This window comes from Cavia porcellus, unplaced genomic scaffold (genome assembly GCF_034190915.1).
Source record: "Cavia porcellus strain 051 isolate PalLab524CR breed Dunkin Hartley unplaced genomic scaffold, mCavPor4.1 scaffold_8, whole genome shotgun sequence".
NCBI classification, from domain to species: Eukaryota; Metazoa; Chordata; class Mammalia; order Rodentia; family Caviidae; genus Cavia; species Cavia porcellus.
The window spans coordinates 79,994,125-80,013,947 of record NW_026947491.1 but is presented as its reverse complement, the minus strand read 5'-3'; the positions used below and the strand labels follow the sequence as shown (position 1 = coordinate 80,013,947).

Here is a 19,823-nt window from a genome sequence, read left to right as displayed (position 1 = left end):
TTGAATAACCTCTCAGCGGGTCTTTTTCCTCTACTGTTGGCTCTCCCATTTGTCTTTCACATAGTAACTTAAAGGTGCTTTCTAAAATGCAGAGTAGTTATCACTTCTCTGGTATAAAACTTGCAAGTGGTTTCCATGCAGTTAAAATACATGGAAGCTTCTTTCCATATCTCTTATGGTCTCGTCTCTGCTTTTCTCTTTTGGCCGTCTGTTCTTTTCCCTCAGTCACTGAACTGTATCTTCATAGGCTTAGTTTTCTGGGTTTTGTTCTTTTGGTACTGGGGATCGAACTCACGACCTTATGCTTTCCATGCTGGCACTTGTGCTGCTGAGCTAAATCCTTGGCCTTAGTTTCTGGTTTCTGAAACCAGCATTTGAATAAACTGCTTCCATCAGTGCTTTAACCTTGTTTTGGTCTGTGGGTCTTGTATCTGCTTTTGTGCTGCCAATATTGCATTGGAATCTTGCCATGGCAGACTCCTCGTGGTTTGGACTCATGTGCAACACAGTGTGATCTTTGGTTCAGGGACTTCGTTTGTGAATGGGAACAAAATTTTGTGGAAAGCTTTTGTTTGAGAACCAAATTACAAACACACACTTTGGACAAAATTTTGTTTCCATTCGCAGGTTACATTGATGACAAACACAACTGCAACGTGTTCCACAAAATCATAAAACAAATTAAGTTCATGAACTGAGGTATTACTGTTAGCTCTGTAGGCTAATGCAGTCCATGTGGTCTTTTATTGTCTTAGGTATGTGTCTGTAATTATTTTAGTTGTATGTCTCTCGCTCTCCAATGTAATTTATACTTAATGAAGGTAGGCCTTCTCTTGTTGACTTTGATGCCTTGGCATGTACAACAGTCACTGGAAGTAATGTTCAGTAAATACCTCTTGGGGAAGTAACTTGTTACAAAACTCACATTTTCATATTTAGAGTAGTAAGTTTATTATTAGACATGAATTGTTCTCAGAATGGAGTTAAAATCTGTAATGTTCAATTTGTAACATGTCTTTATCCTCACTTAGCTTAAAAGTGATAATTTATGATTTAAAAACTTACTATAATTTACGTACTACTATGCACTACAATTTATAGTTCAAACTACTGCAACTTATGATTTATAAACTTATTTACCTTCTCCTTTGGTCCTTGAAAACAGCCCTGGAAGTTACACCAACTAATATTAGTGGATATTCAAACCCCAAAGTGTTAAGTGACTTACACAAGATTTTAGTAGATGAATTGGAACCCAGATCTTCTAATTAGTAAAGCTGACAACATTTTTTGATACAGTGTTCTAAGTATGTGCTTGTGTGTGTGGTGGTAGTTTAGAAGAATTGTAATAATTCTGAGATTTTTTTTTGGTAGTTGCTCATATCCCTCCCAGGATACATTATAAAGCTATTTTTAAGCTCAATACCTATTCTTTCTAACATTAACACAGAATACTGAATTCAGTTGTAATGAACAAAAGGCTTTGAAAAATTAGTTCTAGAGATATGGTGCTAATATTTAATATGATCAGGTGTTATATTTATGGACTTAATGTAGTCTGTTTATTGGGAGTTAAGCTGATTAAACCCGTGTCTTTAAAGACATTTCTTAGAAAAAGTGGAAACCAACAGAGAGGGTTAGCGGTACTTCTTTCCCTTAGTAAGGGCATGGAAACATAAGACAGAGGAACCAATTCCCCTCGTTGTATATCATTGCTATGTTCTCCCACTTGGCCTTCCTCCTTTCCTTTTCTTCCATTGATGATTAGCTGAATGCTTAGAGCTCTGTAGGAAGTTGTGGTCGATGACTTCAGTTATCAGAAATCTAAAATGGTTTTTGAACTACCCACTGTGGAACCACTGTTGAAAACATTCTCTGGAGTCATTTTTTAGTACCTTCAACAAATAATTCCTTTAAATCTATATGTTCATTTTCCATTATTTATTCTAAAGTATATTTTGTCATGTCTCCTCCTGCCACTGCATTGAGATCAATAACTAACCTTCTTAGTCTTCCAGTAATCTGTTTTTCTTTGATTTTTCTTATGGAATGAACTCTTGCCAAAAAACAAGTAGAAGTTAGGTTTCATATGATAAATTAACAGTGGTATTATTCTGATTATCTCTGACCTATTCTTGATTCTTAAATAGATAAGAAAAATGTGATTTGTGTTTGCTGTCTGTACTATCTCCCAATGACATGTACTTTGCATTACCAGCTATTTAGGTTTGAGAGTGTCAGCAGGGCTAGGGGAGACGGTGCTTGGGAGAGAGGTGGAAAGGCAAAAAGAGTATTCAGCCAACTCTTAACCTCTTCCCTGATATTTTTTAATTCTGTACTCCAAACAAAAGTAGTATGTCCTACAGTGTGTGTCTTTTCCTTTATAGTGACAGTAGGTGCAGTCAGTCAGTTGTACTTTTTCTTTAAAGAAAGGTCACTCTTAAGTTGTGACATGTGAATTTTTTATCACTCTAAAAGACATTTAAGTAGAGAAGCTTTCAGAAGTTACAATAAATTAATTTTTCACTGTTCTTTGGTAAGTGAAAATCAGACTTTTCACTGATTATTCGTGACTCAGTAACTGTATCATATCTACACATGTCTTTTAATTTATACAGGCTTTCCCTTTTTTTGTAGGGTGTATATCCTAAGTAAGTATCAGAAAAATTTTTAATTCCAACATAAAACCTATCAAACTGTCCTATCAAGTTCTGGACTCAAGCAGTCTACAAGATGTTGTTAGTACAACTAAAAGTAAGCATTTGGGAAAGTGAAATTCTTAAAATTCACTGTTGCATCTTCTACTTAAAATATTTTTTAAAGCACTATGTGCTTTTTCTCCCGTGATTTAAAGTATGTATACTTTGTCTGACGGACAGTTAACTAAATTTTTTTTACATTCTGGATTGTCTCTTCACTCTGTTGGTGGTTTCTTTTGCTATGTAAAACCTTAAAAGATGAGATCACAGTTGATTTTTTTGAAGTATTTCCCATGTAATCTGCATTTATGTCTTCAAGATTTCTACCTATCTTCTCTCCCAGTAGATTTAGTGTTTTTGTTTTAATATTTAGATCTTTGATCCATTTTGACTTTAGTGCATGCTGATAGACATGGGTCTATTTTTAGTTTTCAGGATGTAAAGAGCCAATTTTTCCAGCACCATTTATTAAAGAGACTTTCTTTCAGGGAACATGTTTGGTCCCTTTGTCAAAGATAAGGTGGTTGAGGGTTTTGTAGTTGTGTCTGCATCATTTAAAGTGTTCCACTGGTCCTCAGGCCTGTATTTTTTTGCCAGTACCATGCTGATTTTACCTACAGTAGCTTTATAGTATAATTTCAAGTCAGGGATTGTGATGCTAAAGGATTTCTATCTAGAACATACAAGAAAAAATCAGACCCCTCAAATTCAAAGATCCAATCAAAAAATGGGCATCTGAGATGAATACACAATTCTCAGATGAAATACAGATGGCAAATAAATATATGAAAAAATGTTCAACATCATTGGTCATTTGAGAAATACAAATTAAAACAACACTGAGATTCCATCTCACCCCAAAACGAATATCTGTCATCAAGAAATCAACCAGTACCAAATGCTGATGGGGCAGTCGGGGCAAAAAGGAACTCTTCTCCGCTGTTTGTGGAAGTGTACAACCACTGTGGAAATCAGTGCAGAGATTCTTCAAAAATAAAGGATTAGAGGTTCCATTCAACCCAGCTCTTCTCCTGGATATCTTCCCAGGAGAATTAAAAAGTCATACCACAATCATACATATGTACCTATGTTTATAGTAGCACAATTTGTAATAGCTAAATTATGGAAACAACCTAGATGCCCATCTGCTGTGCAATGGATAAAAAAGATGTATTTATTTTTACAATGGAATACTACTCGACTATAAAGAAGGATAAACTGGAGACTTTTATAAGTAAATGGATGCAACTTGAGACCATACTCATAAGTGAAATAAATTAGACTCCCCTGTAAACATCATATTGTTTCCCTGGTGTGAGAAACTAAAAGAGTACAAGTAAACAAAAGTGTAAAATGTACAACAGAAATAAAGTAAAATCTGTATACTTCGTCTGAAACACACAAGTATTTTGATAGGGTCTAATGAATTGCAATGTAAAGTGCAGTGAAAGCAGCAGGAGGAGAATAAGAAGCCAGCCACTTCCTAGGAGTCAGTGCCGTGCTTGGGCTGCCGGAGGGCAGTCGGATGCCTGCCCCTTCCTGATAGTGCCAACCGCGGGCCGTGGGGCGGACAGCCTGATGACAGCCCCTCGTGGTGTGCAGGCTGAGACATGCAGAGCCAGGGTTCCTCCCTGCCACCCCCGCCCCGAGCACCAGCTGGCCGGAGAACACAGGCTGAGATGATAGCTATTGAATAAAATGCAACCTCATGCTTTGCAGGCCTAAACGGTAATCTGAGCATCTACTTAGTGTAGCACCTGTGGGAGATCCCTTCTGAAGGTGGTAGATACTGTTAATTCCATGTTTTAAAGTCCGGTATCATTTTCATTGTTTGGTTTGGTTTGGTTTTATTCTGTTTTGTCTTGATTTATTTTATTATATTTGATAGCATGGGCAACTATTTCAAAGATAATAGGATACATTATGGTAGGTATTATGGATTTACTATTATGTTATTTTAAAGTCCTGTATTGCATTCATTGTTTTGTTTTTATTGGTTCTATCCTATTCTATTTTGTTTGATTTTCCTGTGTCTGATGTTATGGGCAGCTGTTTCAAAGATAACAAGAGGCATTTTGGTAGCCATTGTTGATTTCCTATTGTTTTGAAATCATCTCTCACTTACACTGTTTTGTTTTGATTTGCTTTATTGTTTAATTTTGCTTAGTTTTATTCTCTTTAAAGTAAAAAAAATTTTTTAAAGTGCAATGAATTAGTATGTTTGTAATAAAATAGATATTTTTTATTTACAAGTAATAAAATTACTCACTGAAATTTATTTCTTTTTATTAGGTTTAAGTGGAAACCCTGCAGATTTAGAAAGAAGAGAAGCAGTGTTTGGAAAGAACTTTATACCTCCTAAAAAGCCAAAAACTTTTCTTCAATTAGTATGGGAAGCATTACAAGATGTTACTTTAATAATATTAGAAATTGCAGCTATAGTATCATTGGGCCTTTCTTTTTATCAACCTCCAGAAGGAAATTCTGCACGTAAGTAATTGAAGTGGGGAAGACAGAAAAGGAAGCCTTTGGTATGATGCTATTTCAACTTATTTCTTAATAACCAGTCAACATCTGTTGACTGCAGTGTGCTAGGCAGTCTTATGCTTAAATGTATTGCCTTAGATAATTTTCACAGTAACCCTTCGAATTAGATATTGTCAGGTGCCTTTTACAATGGTGCACAGAGGTTAAATAACATATAACCTATTTCTTTTTTTTTTCCCTTTTTCTTTTTCATCTGTACCAGGGATCCAACCCACGACTGCGTGCTTGCAAGGCAGGCGCTTATGCCACTCAGCTAAATCCCCAGCCCCTACATGTAACCTATTTCAAAAGAATATACCGCATATGTGATGTAGTCTTCCATAATTGTTTTAAATTTAAACTATCATAATTGTTTTTAAATTTTTAAAAAATACTGTACTATTGTGAAATCATTTCCATTTTGGTTTTTGGTTTCTTTTGGGAAATATTATGAAAACAAATTCGTATTCTCTTCCCAAGTGATGTGCAATTTTGTACTGGTGGTATCATGTTGGTACTCAAAAAGGTTAGATTTTGGAGCATTTTAGATTTTCAAATCAGGAGGTTGGTCCTTCTTTAAAGAGTGTCCTAACAGCTGGAGAATATTACTGAAAGGATAGACACACTTTTACTTGCAGATATAAATGTTTTTCTTTTATACCCATTTTTCTGTGCCTTCATGTATCTTTGATATTTCTTTGCCTTTTAAAATTTATTTAAAATAAATAAATTATTCTGTAAGTGCTAGGAAATCTAGCCTTAGTTTTGATTAGTAGCCCTAAAGTCATCCATTAGTATTTTACAGAGCAGAAGATTGGTTCAGTAAAATACTTTTCTTTGTAAAAGCTTTGTTTTTTATGCCATTGAAGCTGTGAAAAGTTTAAGAAATATTTCCTAGTTCTAGAAGTTGGTGTAGTTTATGTGCAGAGTAACAGACTCATGCATATCATGGACTCAAATGAAAACTTTTTTTTTATAAAGAAAATCATAGTATAAGCCAGGTTATCAGTAGTGACCTAGTGACCGTAGGACAGTGTTTCACAACAGCAACAATCAAAAATATGTCCAGAATTAGGACATAGGTGGAAAAATTGCTTCTGACAGAGAATCACTGATATAGATAAAAAGGGCATCATATAATACTGTTGTCAGTTTTGCGCCAAATCATTTTTACAATTTTCAGTAATTTAATTAAATAAATAGTTCATTTTTTACTGTGGAAAAAAAAAGGAGAAATAAAAGCCAGTCCAAAGCAAATAATAGATTCACTGAAAAAAAATCCTACTCTGTAGATATTCCTGCTATTGTGTGTGTATGTGTCTACATATATATACATGTATATATTCTTTGCAGATTTAAAAACATATCTATGTCTCTATATGTTCTATGTCTCAGTATATATGTGTACTCATGGTATGTGAGTGTGTGTGCATGAGTAAGTGTGGAAGGTGTGTAATAACACTATGACCTGAAAAATGAGACCATCTCAAGTTTAGCAGCATAGAGCTGTATTCGTCAGTTTTGTTTACCCAGCACTTTATTATAAAACATTGGAAATTGGTACTATGTAGTGGAGTTAATTAGCAGACTACTAAATTTTTATTTTACTTTTAATATTTTTTCCCAAGACTGTAAGACTGTTGTTTTCAAAGAAGTTAATTACCAGTTCGTTTGAGCTAAATCTTTTAGTAAGGGGCAATAACAGGACCTTTTTCAAATTTTTACAGATTCTTTTATTTAGAATGCAACTGAGAAGGTACCTTAGCATTATCAGTGTCATAAAGAGTCTTGACTCAAAATCTTGTAGAAGTTGTAATGAAACATGTAAAGACATTTTTGCTTCATAGCGGCAAGTTATTTAGTGTACATTTTATCTTTTTAACATTTGTAAGTACACTGCATGGCCCATTCTATCCTGTGTTTTTACACTAAGAAGTCATAACTTTCTTGAAGAAAATTCATTATTTATAAATCTTCAATTGCAGAAATCTTAAGTTATCATGTGGCATAAAAATAAGGCTTACATCCAATTCAAGTCTATAATTACTGATATCTGCATGATGGTGGTTAAGCTTTGTGGTCTCATGGTCCCTTTACATTTTTGGTATTGAGAACACCAAAGAAATTTTGGTTATGTGAGGTATAATATACTGCATGATAAATTAAGGTGGAGAAGTTTAAAAATATCAGTGTGTTCTCACCACACGTACACAAGAGATAGCTCTGTGAGGTGATGGATTTATTAATTTGCTTGATTATGGTAATTCACAGTGTATGCATTTATCAAATTTATATGTTTACCCTACATATATACAGGTTTTTTATTAATCCCAATGAAATTGAAAAACTATCAGTGTGTTTAAAAATCACAAGCAGATTATGTATTATTATAGGTGACATTTTAATGGAAAATAATTATCCTCTCAAACCATTTGGATAAGGATTTTTTTTGGGAGGGGTGGTACAGGGGATCAAACTCAAAACCTCATACTTGCCAGGCAGGCACTTATGCCAGTGAGCTAAATCCTCAATCCCTATAGGAATTTTTACATGAAATCTTGAGGAGTGTTAGCATTTTTCTTTTCGGTGTGTCTCTTTAGTTTCTGGTATACCTGAGCAGAGCTGAGTTCTCCTGTTTGCTTTTGCATTTAATATGTCACAGCCAGTGTAATATGATCTGTGGAAAGTTCTGTAAAATCGATTAAACGTGTTAATATTGATATGAAAGTAGACAACCTGAAGGATCGGCCTGGCATTCCTGTTCAACACTTTGAGAACTATATGCTATCAATGAATACATTCGTTTGATACAACATCTGAAGAATAGTTTCTGTTCAGGACTTTTAAACTGAAATAGATTCCTTATGGTAGAGAGTAGATAAAATTTAGATTGTGCATCTCCGTCAAATGCATTTACAAGTAAAGTAGGTTTTTATTGTATTTTACTTAGAATTTCAACGTTAAAAGAATTTTGTATAGCTAAACTTCATCCTGTGATTACTTTGACCTTCATGTTACTTTCTTTTTCATTGTAGCATCTTTAAAAATTCCTAATGGTTGTTAGTAGGAAAAAGACTCAAGAAATTTCTAGAAAGGTTTTAATACTAGTCTATGTTAAGATCATTTCAGTCTTATCTTTGCAGGATAAAACAGCTGTATGTGTAGGGAAATATGTTAGTTTGTTTCCAGTTCTCTTTTGAAACACCGTTAAGAATAAAACATGCATGTGAGATTTAAAACTGGAAATTACGTAATTGTCTTATAGTTACCTCCTGTTAACCTCTGTTACATTGGTGTTTAGAGGGTTTTTTTGGTTCTTTATTAGGAAAAATTTGAAGACATACCTCTAGTTGGTAAATGTATGCATTATATCTATAATTGTATCTTTACAATATGTGGAATAAAATATAATTAAAGTATATTCAAAAGTAGGGATTGAAAGAATAAAAGATGAGATAAAAGTTTAAAATTTGGATTTTTAATAGCTATAAAGCATTATTGTTACTTAGTTTGGGTCTAACTTTGATTTGTTTCATCACTTGGTTTTACTGCATTTCGTAGCTAAATAGAAACACCATTATGTAATCCCAAGTAGAAAAGTGTACTTACCAAATCAGGATGCTGTTTGTAGTCCTGACATCAATTACACCGAAGTTTGTGTTGAAATTCTGAAGAATAAGTGGTAACTTTCATCCTCTGTTATCAGTTTAATGTTCTTTCTTCACAGAACAAAGTATTATACTTTGATTTTATAAGAAGTTAAAAAACTACCTAAACATTTTACTTGGATAGTATTTTAGCCATGTTTCCAGGGTGGTGAAAGCATTCAACTTAGTAGTTCAGCACTCAGCTGTTCTTAAAGTCATACTTGTTCAATTTAGAGTTAATTCCCCAGACCAGTGATGGCAAACCTTTTCAAGCTGCAGCATGCAGCCTCTAAGTTCGTCACCACTGCTGTGGAGGCTGTGAGAGGAGAAGGAGGCTAAAGAGCATATTTATCCTTAGTTTCTGTTTAAAAATATAAATTACAAATTCCTTTGACTTTTTGTAAACCATCATACAGTACTACCTCAGTTCACAAACACATCTGTTTGCAAACAAAATCATTTGGCAAATTTTGCTTTGGTTTTCAAACTCCACAACCAGTAACAAACATGACCACAACCTTCTTCCCATACAAACACAAAACACATCCATCTTCCCCAAAATCGTAAATCAAATGGCGTTCATAAACTAAAGTACTACTGTATATGGTCATTTCTTGAGTGTAATTAAAACAAAAATTACAGAATTTGAGTTGAAGAAGATGGCAACACTCAGTGAATCTTACTGCTTACACCTCATCTAAGAAAACATGCATTTTAAGCCTTGTGATAAGCCTCTTACTGGTGGTTCTCAGGATATTTTTTTGTGTTTGTTTTTATCGTTTGTCCCATTTGATCATACTGTTTATTTTTTGACCTCTCCCACTTCCTTCTCCAAGACTAATTTTTCCCCTTTCTTTAGTCTGTGCACACTGTTCTGGAATCTGCTTTAGTCATTCTAGTGACATTCATTTGTTCATTCTTCTGTATTGTCCTTTGTCATTTTCATCTGCCTTACCAGTGGTAGACATTTCATTTCAACTTAGAAATAACTTTACAGAGCAAACTAGAAGACCCTTCAGGTCACTTTATAAATAGCCACAGTGAAGCCTCAAGAACCACCTCTTTCTATATGTATGTCCTTGTTATTTTATTCTGCTCACTTTTGAAAATGGTAGTTGTGAACCATTGAATTGATTTTTATACTTAAATAGATTACAACCCAGTGTCCAAAAAACCATATTGCATTGGCCATATGGTTTTGGGTTTTAAAACATTTTCCCCCTTACTCTTTTCTGAAACCTTTTTGTGCTTTAGAGCATTTATACTGACTTCAGTCTCTCCCTGGAAGTCTCTTCCTTGGATCTGTAAGGCTGGTTCCCTGTGTACATTTGGCTCATATTCCAAAAGTCCTAGATGCTTCCAGGGGCCTCCTTGGCTCATACACCTTCCATTAGTCCTCTTTATTCATTTGAGAGCAGCAAATACCATGGTTTTTTTTTTTCCCCCTTTGTAACATTTGTAGATATCTGAAATTAACTGTTCATGTCTTACTTGAATTTCCTCCTGCTTTTACAACTATCATATACTGTATCTCAGGCTCCAGGAATAGTCCCTCAGCACCTGCTAGGTGCTCAATTGAAATAACAAACAGCACTTTGCTCAGGTTTTCATGTTACAAAGTAAAGCTTCGAGCACAGTGCAGTAAAGTTGCTGTGAATAAATAAGTGTTGTTCATGGATTAGACGTAATACTTTAACTGTGTGTGAGACCTGCCATGTGTAACGGCCCTGTCGGGTGAGTGGAAGGATGGGCCAACCACTACTTCCCGCGTGTTTTCACATTTACCTCCCAACAACTTGAAGAGGTAGTGGATTCCTAGTTTGACAAAGAAACCAAACCTCAAGCGAAAGATGGGCATGCCTTGTGTTATTACACCTCACGTGGTTGTGTGTCACCAGGTACTGCATTTTTCATTTTTTCACATTGAGAGTCTGTGACTAAACTGTGTCAAACAAGTCGTTTGGCCGTTGGCATCGTTTTTCCGATAGTATGTGCTTACTTCATGTTTCTGTGTTTCGTTTTGAAATTCTCATAGTATTTCAGACTTTTTCATTGTTACTTTTATCTCTCACAGTGATCTGTGATCAGTGGTCTTGGATGTTGCTGTTGTAATTGTTTTGCACACACCACATCCACGTAACACAGCAGTCTTAACCAAAACAGGGTTGAGTGTGTTGTGCATCGGGGTCCTGGCCAAGCTCCCAAACTGTACATGAGGGGTGCGGAAAAAGGAGGAAATAAGAGGAAGTCTTACTGCTCTAGATAGAGCAGCAAACCCGCCATAACAGAGCAAGGTCGTACTTGACTCCAGTTTTGTAAAGGAAAAGAGAAACAAGGAAAATGCAAAGGAAGAACTGGGGACTGGAAGCTAACGGAGACTAGTTCATGAGGTTTACAGAAGGCATCCTCGGTGAAATAAAAGTGCAGATTGAAGCCCCGAGAGAGCTATTACTTAAGGTGAAGCAAGTTAGCCAGAGATCTGAGATAACGCTAACGGTGGCCATATTAAACAGACTTTCAGTGTAGATAAAACAGCCTTACAGTGGAAGAAAATGCAGTCGAGTTCTGTACTTCCCTAGCTAGAGAGGAGAACTCAATGCCTGGCTTTAAAGAAAAGGCTGACTCTTTTTGTTAGGGCATAGTGCTACTGTTAACTTCAAGTTGAAGCTAATGCTCATTTACCATATCAAAATCCCTTAGGAATTCTCCTAAATTCTTAATTACAGTAATTCTATTCAGCCTGTGCTAGGTAAATGGAAAAACAAAGCCTGGATGGCAGCACATGTCCTTATAATATGGTTTACTAATTATTAGCCCACCAATGAGAATTCACTGCTTAGGGGAAAAAATCCTTTTCAAGATATTTATGTTCATAGCTGTGCTCTTGGTCTCTGATCCAGAGCTCTGGTGAAGTATACTATAAAGTAAATGTTTCTCATCTGCTTAACACAACATCCATTCTGCAGTCCATGGATCCAAGAGTAATTTTGACCTTCTAATCTTAATATTTAAGGATTACGTTTCATAAGAGTGCTGAGGTTATCAGTAGTGGTTCATTTGATGGATCTGTGCAGAGTGAATTGAAAACTTCACAAAAGAATTCTAGATTCATGAAAAAGTTAAACTAGTAGCGTTAACAGGAATTTGGAAGCAGTTTACTCCCAACTCTGATAAATGACTTTGAGGGAGGGGTACACTACTTCAGTGAAGGAAATAATTACAAATGTAGAGGAAATAGCAGGAGGATTAGAATTAGAAGTCCACCCCAAAGATGTGACTGAACTGCTGAAGTCTTATGGCAGAACTGGAATGTATAAGAAGTTGCTTCTCAATGAGCAAAGGAGGTAGTTTCTTGAGGTAGAATCTACTTTTGGTGAAGATATGGTAAACATTGTTGAAATGATAATGAATATAGACTGTTGCACAGACTTAATTGATAAAATTAAATTGTGCGATTTACTTTAATGTCAAACATTATCAAGTCCTATACAGAAATCTTTGTAAAAAGAAGAGTCAGTCAATGTGGCAGACCTCACTGTTGTCCTATTTTAAGAAATTGACTCATGCAGAGGTGGCAGTGAGGGAGTCAGATAGGTGAATGGTATTACACCTATAATCCTAGCAGTCGGGAAGGTGGGAGCAGGAGGGTTAGCCGTTCACGCTCAGCCTCGGCAATTCAGTGCAGTAGCAGAACCCTGTGTTAAAAAGTACCTGGGGCTGGGGGCATATGGCAGTGCACAGACTCTAGGTTCAGCCCCAGTGCTGGGTGTGGGGAGAAAAGAAAGAAATTGCCACCTCAGCTGCAGTCTTCAGCAGCCACCGCCCTGTAGCTGCCAGCATCAAAGAATGACCTTCCACCAGGAAAAAAATGGATGACTTGTTGAATGTTCAGATGGTAATTAGCACTTCTTGACAGCAAAATATTTAAAATTAAGATGTATGCATTTTTTTAGATAATACTATTTTATGGGCAGAGTACTATATAGTTTTTTTTTTTGTTTTTTTTTTTTTTTTTTTTTTTATCTTTTGAGATAGGGTCTCACTATGCAGTTCAGGCTGGCCTTAGGCTTACTTTGTAGGCCAGGCTGGTCTCGAATTTGCCACAATCCGCCTGCCTCAGCCTCACAAGAGCTGGGATTACAGAAGTGCACACCACACCTGGCTAAATGTAATTTTCTATATGCAGTTGGAAGCCTAAAACTCATATGGCTCACTTTATTGTGATACTCACTTTGTTGCGGTAGAGCCAAATTCATGATATTTCTGGGAGTTGCATTCAGACTGAGATTTGATCTGTAGTACACTTATTCTTAACTAGTACCCCGTATATGTCCTAAGGTTGAGACTCAGAGGCAAGGAACTTAAAACTGTCGCAGGGAGTATTCTTGTCCTTGTGGAATATGTTGAATTGAATACAGTATTTATGGCTCTGAGAAAAATTGATGGAGTAAAAAAAAACATGAAAATATATTTGGACTTCTCTGGTTTTTATCACTAGTTCAAAATTTTTCTTTGTATTATTCCCCCTCCCCCCTTAATAAACATTTTCTTCTTTCCAAATAGTTTGTGGAGAAGTTTCTGTTGGAGAGGAAGAAGGTGAAGGTGAAACTGGCTGGATTGAAGGAGCTGCAATCCTGTTATCAGTGGTGTGTGTGGTATTAGTAACAGCTTTTAATGACTGGAGTAAAGAAAAACAATTCAGAGGTTTGCAAAGTCGAATTGAACAAGAACAGAAGTTCACTGTCATCAGGGGTGGTCAGGTCATTCAGATTCCTGTAGCTGACATTACTGTTGGAGATATTGCTCAAGTGAAATATGGTAAGTAAAAATGAGCAACACATCTGACTCTGAGTGTAAAATTATTATATGATCCTCTTTATAGTTTAGTGTGTTACTGCTTTTTCTTTTAGGTGATCTTCTTCCAGCTGATGGTATACTGATTCAAGGCAATGATCTTAAAATTGATGAAAGCTCATTGACTGGTGAATCTGATCATGTTAAGAAGTCTTTAGATAAGGATCCCTTACTTTTATCAGGTATGAATTTCTTCTGTGTACTTTGGACTTTTTCTCCCTCATAGCTATATAGTATTGTCAGCAAACATAGTTAATGCCCTGTGAACCAATAATGTGAAATCAGTATTTAATGCTACCGTATCCTTATAATCTTAAGAGACTTTATAAGATGACAGAGACAATGCAAGTCTCTGAATTCAGAGCTATATTTTACAAATGAGTAACCTGGGTCCATAGAAACCAAAGAGATTTGAAAGTCAGTGTTAATGTTACTGTAATGATAAAACTGAAAATTTTAAAAATTGTTCTGCTTTTCTTTTTCACATTTTTTTTTTTTTTTAATTTGAACTAGAGATCAAACTTACGACTTTGCACTTGCCAGGCAGGTGCTTGTGCCCCTACACTGTATCCCTGACCCTCACATTGATTCTTAAGACCTGTTGTGTGGAGGAATGATTGTGTATAGGTTTAAAACATCTTAATGAATTATCATGCTAATCTATAAACGATCAGGGATTTTTTTGAAAGAAATGACACAACTGTGAAAGTTTACGTAGTCCTACTCCCTTACTTAACTGTTGAGTGAATCTGAGATTTGAACTGTTTACCTACGGTTCTATGACTAATCATCATGGATAAAGAAGAGCATTCACATCTACTTGTGAGGAATGAATATGTACAATATAAGGAGACTGTTTTGGGAGTGGGAAAAAGGATTTACGTAGATGAGGTACTGTTTGAAAAGAAGAAGAAGTGTATGTGTGGGAGTCTCTTGTCATAGCCTAATTGTGATAGGTTGAACTAAAGTTTGTTGAAAATAAAACAGAAAGGAGTACATAAAAAAATCACGAGGTTTAAAAACACTGAATGTGAGGAAACCAGGATACCACAAATTACCTCCAAAAGCATGCTGATTCAAATGTGAATTGGTAAGTTTCCTATTCTGCTTTGATAGAATTATGAAGTTATTTATGAGAGCTATGTTACATTGAATTTATACTAGTGTGTGGGAGAAGTCAAATATTTTCTATTTGTCTTCTATTATCACTACCAGATATTAATGAAATACTAATATTTCATGCATTGTCAGATTACAGGTGATTTAGCTATTTAACAACTTGACAGCTATGAGCTTCATATTGGTTAAACATGATTTTGCTAAAAACGAAGTTCTACCTGTGATTACATGGGAGCAGAACCTTTTCAAGATTTGTAAATGTGTGAGACAAAGCCTACAGCAAAAATAAATAAAGTCACGGGAGATAACCTGTGTATTTATCCCCAAAAATTACTGTAAAAAACATATTTATGTATATATTTAATAAATGCCGCTTTAAAGTATGATAAAGTTCCAGTTGCAATGTACACTTACATATTACTAAAAAAAAAAACCCTTGAGATTTTTATATCCTCAATGTCCTGCATACCTAAAAATAGTCATTCTTTGAGTTTTTTTTTTTTTTTATTGCTTGGCTTGTAATTCATATTAAGTAAAATACTTTGTATGTACAAGGATAATGTATTTAAGTAATTATTCTTTACCTTGCTTCTGAGAAATACTAATCAGGTAGGATCTAACCTTTCCAAAGGAGAGAGGATATTCAGTCATACCTTAGCACCACAGAGCCATGGTATTCAGCAAAATGAGCGAGTCTCCTGTTTTACATTTGCCAAATGCATAGTTTAGCAGTTCATGAACTAATAATGTACATCTAGCGTATTTACATAGTGCTTAACTGTTGAGGTTGATTTTCTTCTCTGAACTTTGGTCCTTTACTATTTTAACATAGATGACTGGTTAGTTTCGTTGTAGACTCTGCTTCCTAATACACTAAGTATACCAAGAGAACTCTAAATTTTTCATTTTTGTGAAGAAACAGAAATAACTTTGTACTCTCTTACCGCAATAGGGTGGGAAAGTTTTCTGCATTTATTTCCGTGTAACAGAAATCTACTAACATACACAACATGCATTTATTTTTAAATTTACTGATGGTGCCATCTCTCACTACTGTTCTTGGCATCTTAAATTTAGATTTTTTAAAGTAGTATTCAGTGATTGGGAGGGATATGATATAAGCAAAACTATTTACTTTGCCTCAGTACATTAACTTTTAGGAAAGACCAGAACATAAAAATTGAAGTGTGCAGAATGTAAGAATTACTAGAAAAAGCAAATTGTTTGTTGTATATAGTACTTGCTAAATGTTTCATTTATTTCCTTTGTATTTTCACTGTCAATAAATCTGATATTCAGACCAATATTCAGAATATAGGTTTTTTAAAGCAAGAAAATAAAAAACTTGGAAATTTGTAGTAGATAAATTACCTGTTAATTAATAGCCAAATATAAATCCTTAAGTACAGGAGTAAGTACATAAGTAAGCATTATCATGGTAGTTAGTAGACGATCTTTGATATTGATTTGGTACATAAGATGATGGTAGGTGATGCAGACCTGCCTTCTGGAAGATTAACTACATTAAAATATAGTAAACGATAACTGCAAGAATGTTTATTCAGTGAAAATTTTGAAATTGATTAAAGTGAACAAAAAATTGGACTGTAAATGAGCCGAGAAACCGTTTAGTGAGTAAAGGAGAATGCACAGATGTGTATGTAAAAGGTGGAGAACTATAAGCAGACTTCCTGCAGGAAAAATACAGACTTTGTCCTCTGATGACATTAGATTGAATTTATATCTTGTCAACTCCTAGATGGATAACCTCAGGCAAGTTTCTAGAAAATAAGAATAATAATGCCTGCCAGCTTGCAAGATCCCTGTAAGGAGCACAGAATTCTGCTCCTTAGCTTTTTATAATGAAATTTTATGTTAGAGTAATGAATGAGAAAATTTGAAATGTTGGTTGATCTCAAAAGATATTAGACTAACCCATTAGGCAATGAAGAATTAGAAAATTTTGAACCATAGGAGGCATATAATGAAATCAGATTGTAGGACTATTGAAACATTTCCAGGTGAACTTAAAAAGCAGAGAGACTTGTTAAGGGACAAGGCAGGTTAGGATGAAAGCCTGGGTTAGACAGACATTGTGAAGCTGGCTTTGGGAAATAGGACATTTATTACTATGGAATTCTTTTGATTATAAGTACATTTCTTTATAAACATCTTTAGAGACATATCCTTCATACCTTAGGTTATAATTAATAATGAGCATTTATTGAACTGCAAATCCAAAAGAGCATGTTAAACACTTTACATTTATAGACTTGCTTGAAAAATGTAAATTGCATTTCAATGTAATTCAATGAAATGCATTGTAATGCATTTCAATGAAAAATGTAAATTACATTTCTGTGAGTACTGTTTTCCCCATTTTACAGACTAGGAATTAATATTATAATTTGCCCAGTACCACACAGTAAATGATACAATGAGCTTTCAAGTTGCATGTATCTGGTTGCATAGTTAAGACCTTATGTACCATTTTATTGAATGTTGAGGATATTGAAAACAGATTTTAAATTTGGTGGTAGGAAAGAAACCTGTCATTTTTACGAATTTTTCTGCTGTAGGTACTCATGTGATGGAAGGTTCTGGAAGAATGGTAGTTACTGCCGTAGGTGTAAATTCTCAAACTGGAATTATCTTTACCTTACTTGGAGCTGGAGGTGAAGAGGAAGAGAAGAAAGATGAGAAGAAAAAGGAAAAGAAAAGTAAGAAGAGCAATTTGCTCTAAAAATTGGTATTTGGAAATAGAATCACTAGATCATGAGAACTGATACAGAAAACAGATTCTTTCAGGAGATTCTGATACAAAAAACTCTAGTGAAAATGAACCAGAATTGTAAGTTAGCATGATAGTATTTAAAAGAGTTTTTCTTCTAGATTTAAGTCCATTAAGTCTCTTCAGTTAGTATGATTATCTCCACCATAGCCCGACAGATTAAGCGTGTGCTTGAGTACTTCCACTGCCTGTATTCTGTTTATTCTCTAGTTTATATAATTGAACACTCACTTCTTATTTGCATTTCTTAGTTTTTCTCGTTTCTTTGGTAGTAGCTTTCTTTGTCAGCCACACCACATTTTGGTCTCATTGAATTTCTAATCTTTTTTAGACTTTTGCTATTCACATGTCATTCTGTGTTTATGCAGTTGGCTTATTGGACACAAGACTAGGACATCACCTTTATATTTAGTCTTATATTCAGCCCATCATCAGATATCAGGACTTCTGATTTGATCCATCAGAGGGGTGTCTGCTATCCTCCAAGTTATCTGTCAGTCAGTAAACTTGATAACCATGCATTTGTCCACAGAGATCTTGTACAAAACTCTGTCACACATAGGGAAGCATCACAGTTTCTTAGTTGGGAGGTGTGTCACTTTTAGAAGATCCCCCTCTCACTGTCTGCCATACCACCTTTTGTCTCCCACTCTGAGCACCCCCACGAGTCATTCTGTTTTACCTTTTCAGTAGCCTGTAGTTACAGCACTGCTTGCTTGCTGGCTGGCTGGCTTTCTCTCCCTCCCTCCCTTCCTTCCTTCTCTCCTTCCTTCCTTCCTTCTCCTTCCTTCCTTCCTTCCTTCCTCCCTCCTTCCCTCCCTCCCTCCCTTCCCTCCTTCCTTCCTTCCTTCCTTCCCTCCTTCCTTCCTTCCTTTCCTTCTTTTTCAGGGGGATTTGGGCAGTAGTGGGTGGTAGTGGTGCTCTCCTGGATTCAAACTCCCGTAGACTTCTCCTTACACATGCCAGGCAAGTGATCTGCCACTGAGCTAACCCTAACCCTAAAACAGTTTTGAATGTATGTGTTAAGTTGTTTTGTTCTTTGAGTTTCATATTTACTTATGAAATCCTTATTTTAGTAAAACAGTATTTGAGCAGCTCAGCTGCAGAGGAGAGTGGCAACCCGTATTTCTAGGTCCTCCTAACCCATTGCTCGAGGCAGTACTCTGTGAGTTCCCATGCTGTAAGGCCAAGCGGACTGCGTCCAGCAGGCCAGTAATAATGATTGTGAAGCGCTTCACACGCTCATTTCTTTGACCCTCCTACCCACATGAGGTGAAAACTGTCACTTTCCTTAGAGATGAATAGAGTAAGGCTTGTGGAGGTTGTGTCACTTGGTCCAGGCCAGAGCATTAGTTACTGACCAACCAACTTCACTCTGCTCCATTGTGCTACACAGGAGTTAAAAAGTTATCAGACTCATTTACAAAGGAAGGAAGCTTGCACCATTTCTTGGTTCTTACTGGTCCCACAGTGTGATTTCCAGTAAGCACCTTTTCCCCTAATAGCTTGTACAGCTGCTTTGCCTCGCCTCGCCTGGCCTCGCCTTCCTGCCCCACCTTCCCCTCCCCTCCCCTCCCCTCCCCTCCCCCCTACCCCCCTCCTCTCCTCTTCTCTTCAATACAGGACAGTTTGCACTATGGCTGTCAGCCTTGGTATATTCTCTTGACTGCTTTGGCAACTGCTCAAAAAGCAGTCCAGGGTGATCTGTCTCATTTCCCTCCACAGCCTGGAGTGTGGTTATCTGGCCTCCCAAACTTGAACTTATTCAAGTAGCAGGGTATTCTCTTACTGTCTCCTCATCTATCCTGAGCTTCTATTCCTTCTGACCATATTTGTTCCACATTGCCTATTCCAAGCAGTAGACCTGTGTCCTCATTGATTGCTTTATAGCACCAGACATTCATTTTTGTTTTTCAAATCTAAGCTAACCTGGGGGTTACCTGGGGGTTAGTCTTACTGGCTTATTCTGTTTTTATTCTAGATTTACTAAGGTATCTTTCTTGTCTTTAACGCACCTTTTTGTTCTCACTCCCACCAAAAACTTGGTGTCTTTTGTGTTTTTATAACCTTATTGCCTCCATATTTGTGTTTTCTGCTTTCTTAAGATAATGTCCATAATAGTTTGAAAATCTCATGTAGCGTATTTGGGTTTATTACAGCTAATACAAGAGTGTAGTCTTACGAAGA

At 35.9% G+C, this 19,823-nt stretch overlaps 1 protein-coding gene across 4 annotated transcripts in view; it reads left to right on the top strand.

Annotated features, from left to right (window-relative positions):
• Window positions 1-19,823, top strand: part of Atp2b1 (ATPase plasma membrane Ca2+ transporting 1) — a 111,372-nt gene that overhangs the window by 59,993 nt on the left and 31,556 nt on the right. For all 4 annotated transcript variants that reach the window (XM_063255284.1, XM_063255283.1, XM_013159226.3 and 1 more), the window contains exons 3-6: window positions 4,992-5,189; window positions 13,436-13,690; window positions 13,783-13,908; window positions 17,425-17,565. In XM_063255284.1, coding sequence (XP_063111354.1) covers window positions 4,992-5,189; window positions 13,436-13,690; window positions 13,783-13,908; window positions 17,425-17,565 — 720 coding nt within the window. The remainder of the gene's footprint in view (window positions 1-4,991; window positions 5,190-13,435; window positions 13,691-13,782; window positions 13,909-17,424; window positions 17,566-19,823) is intronic.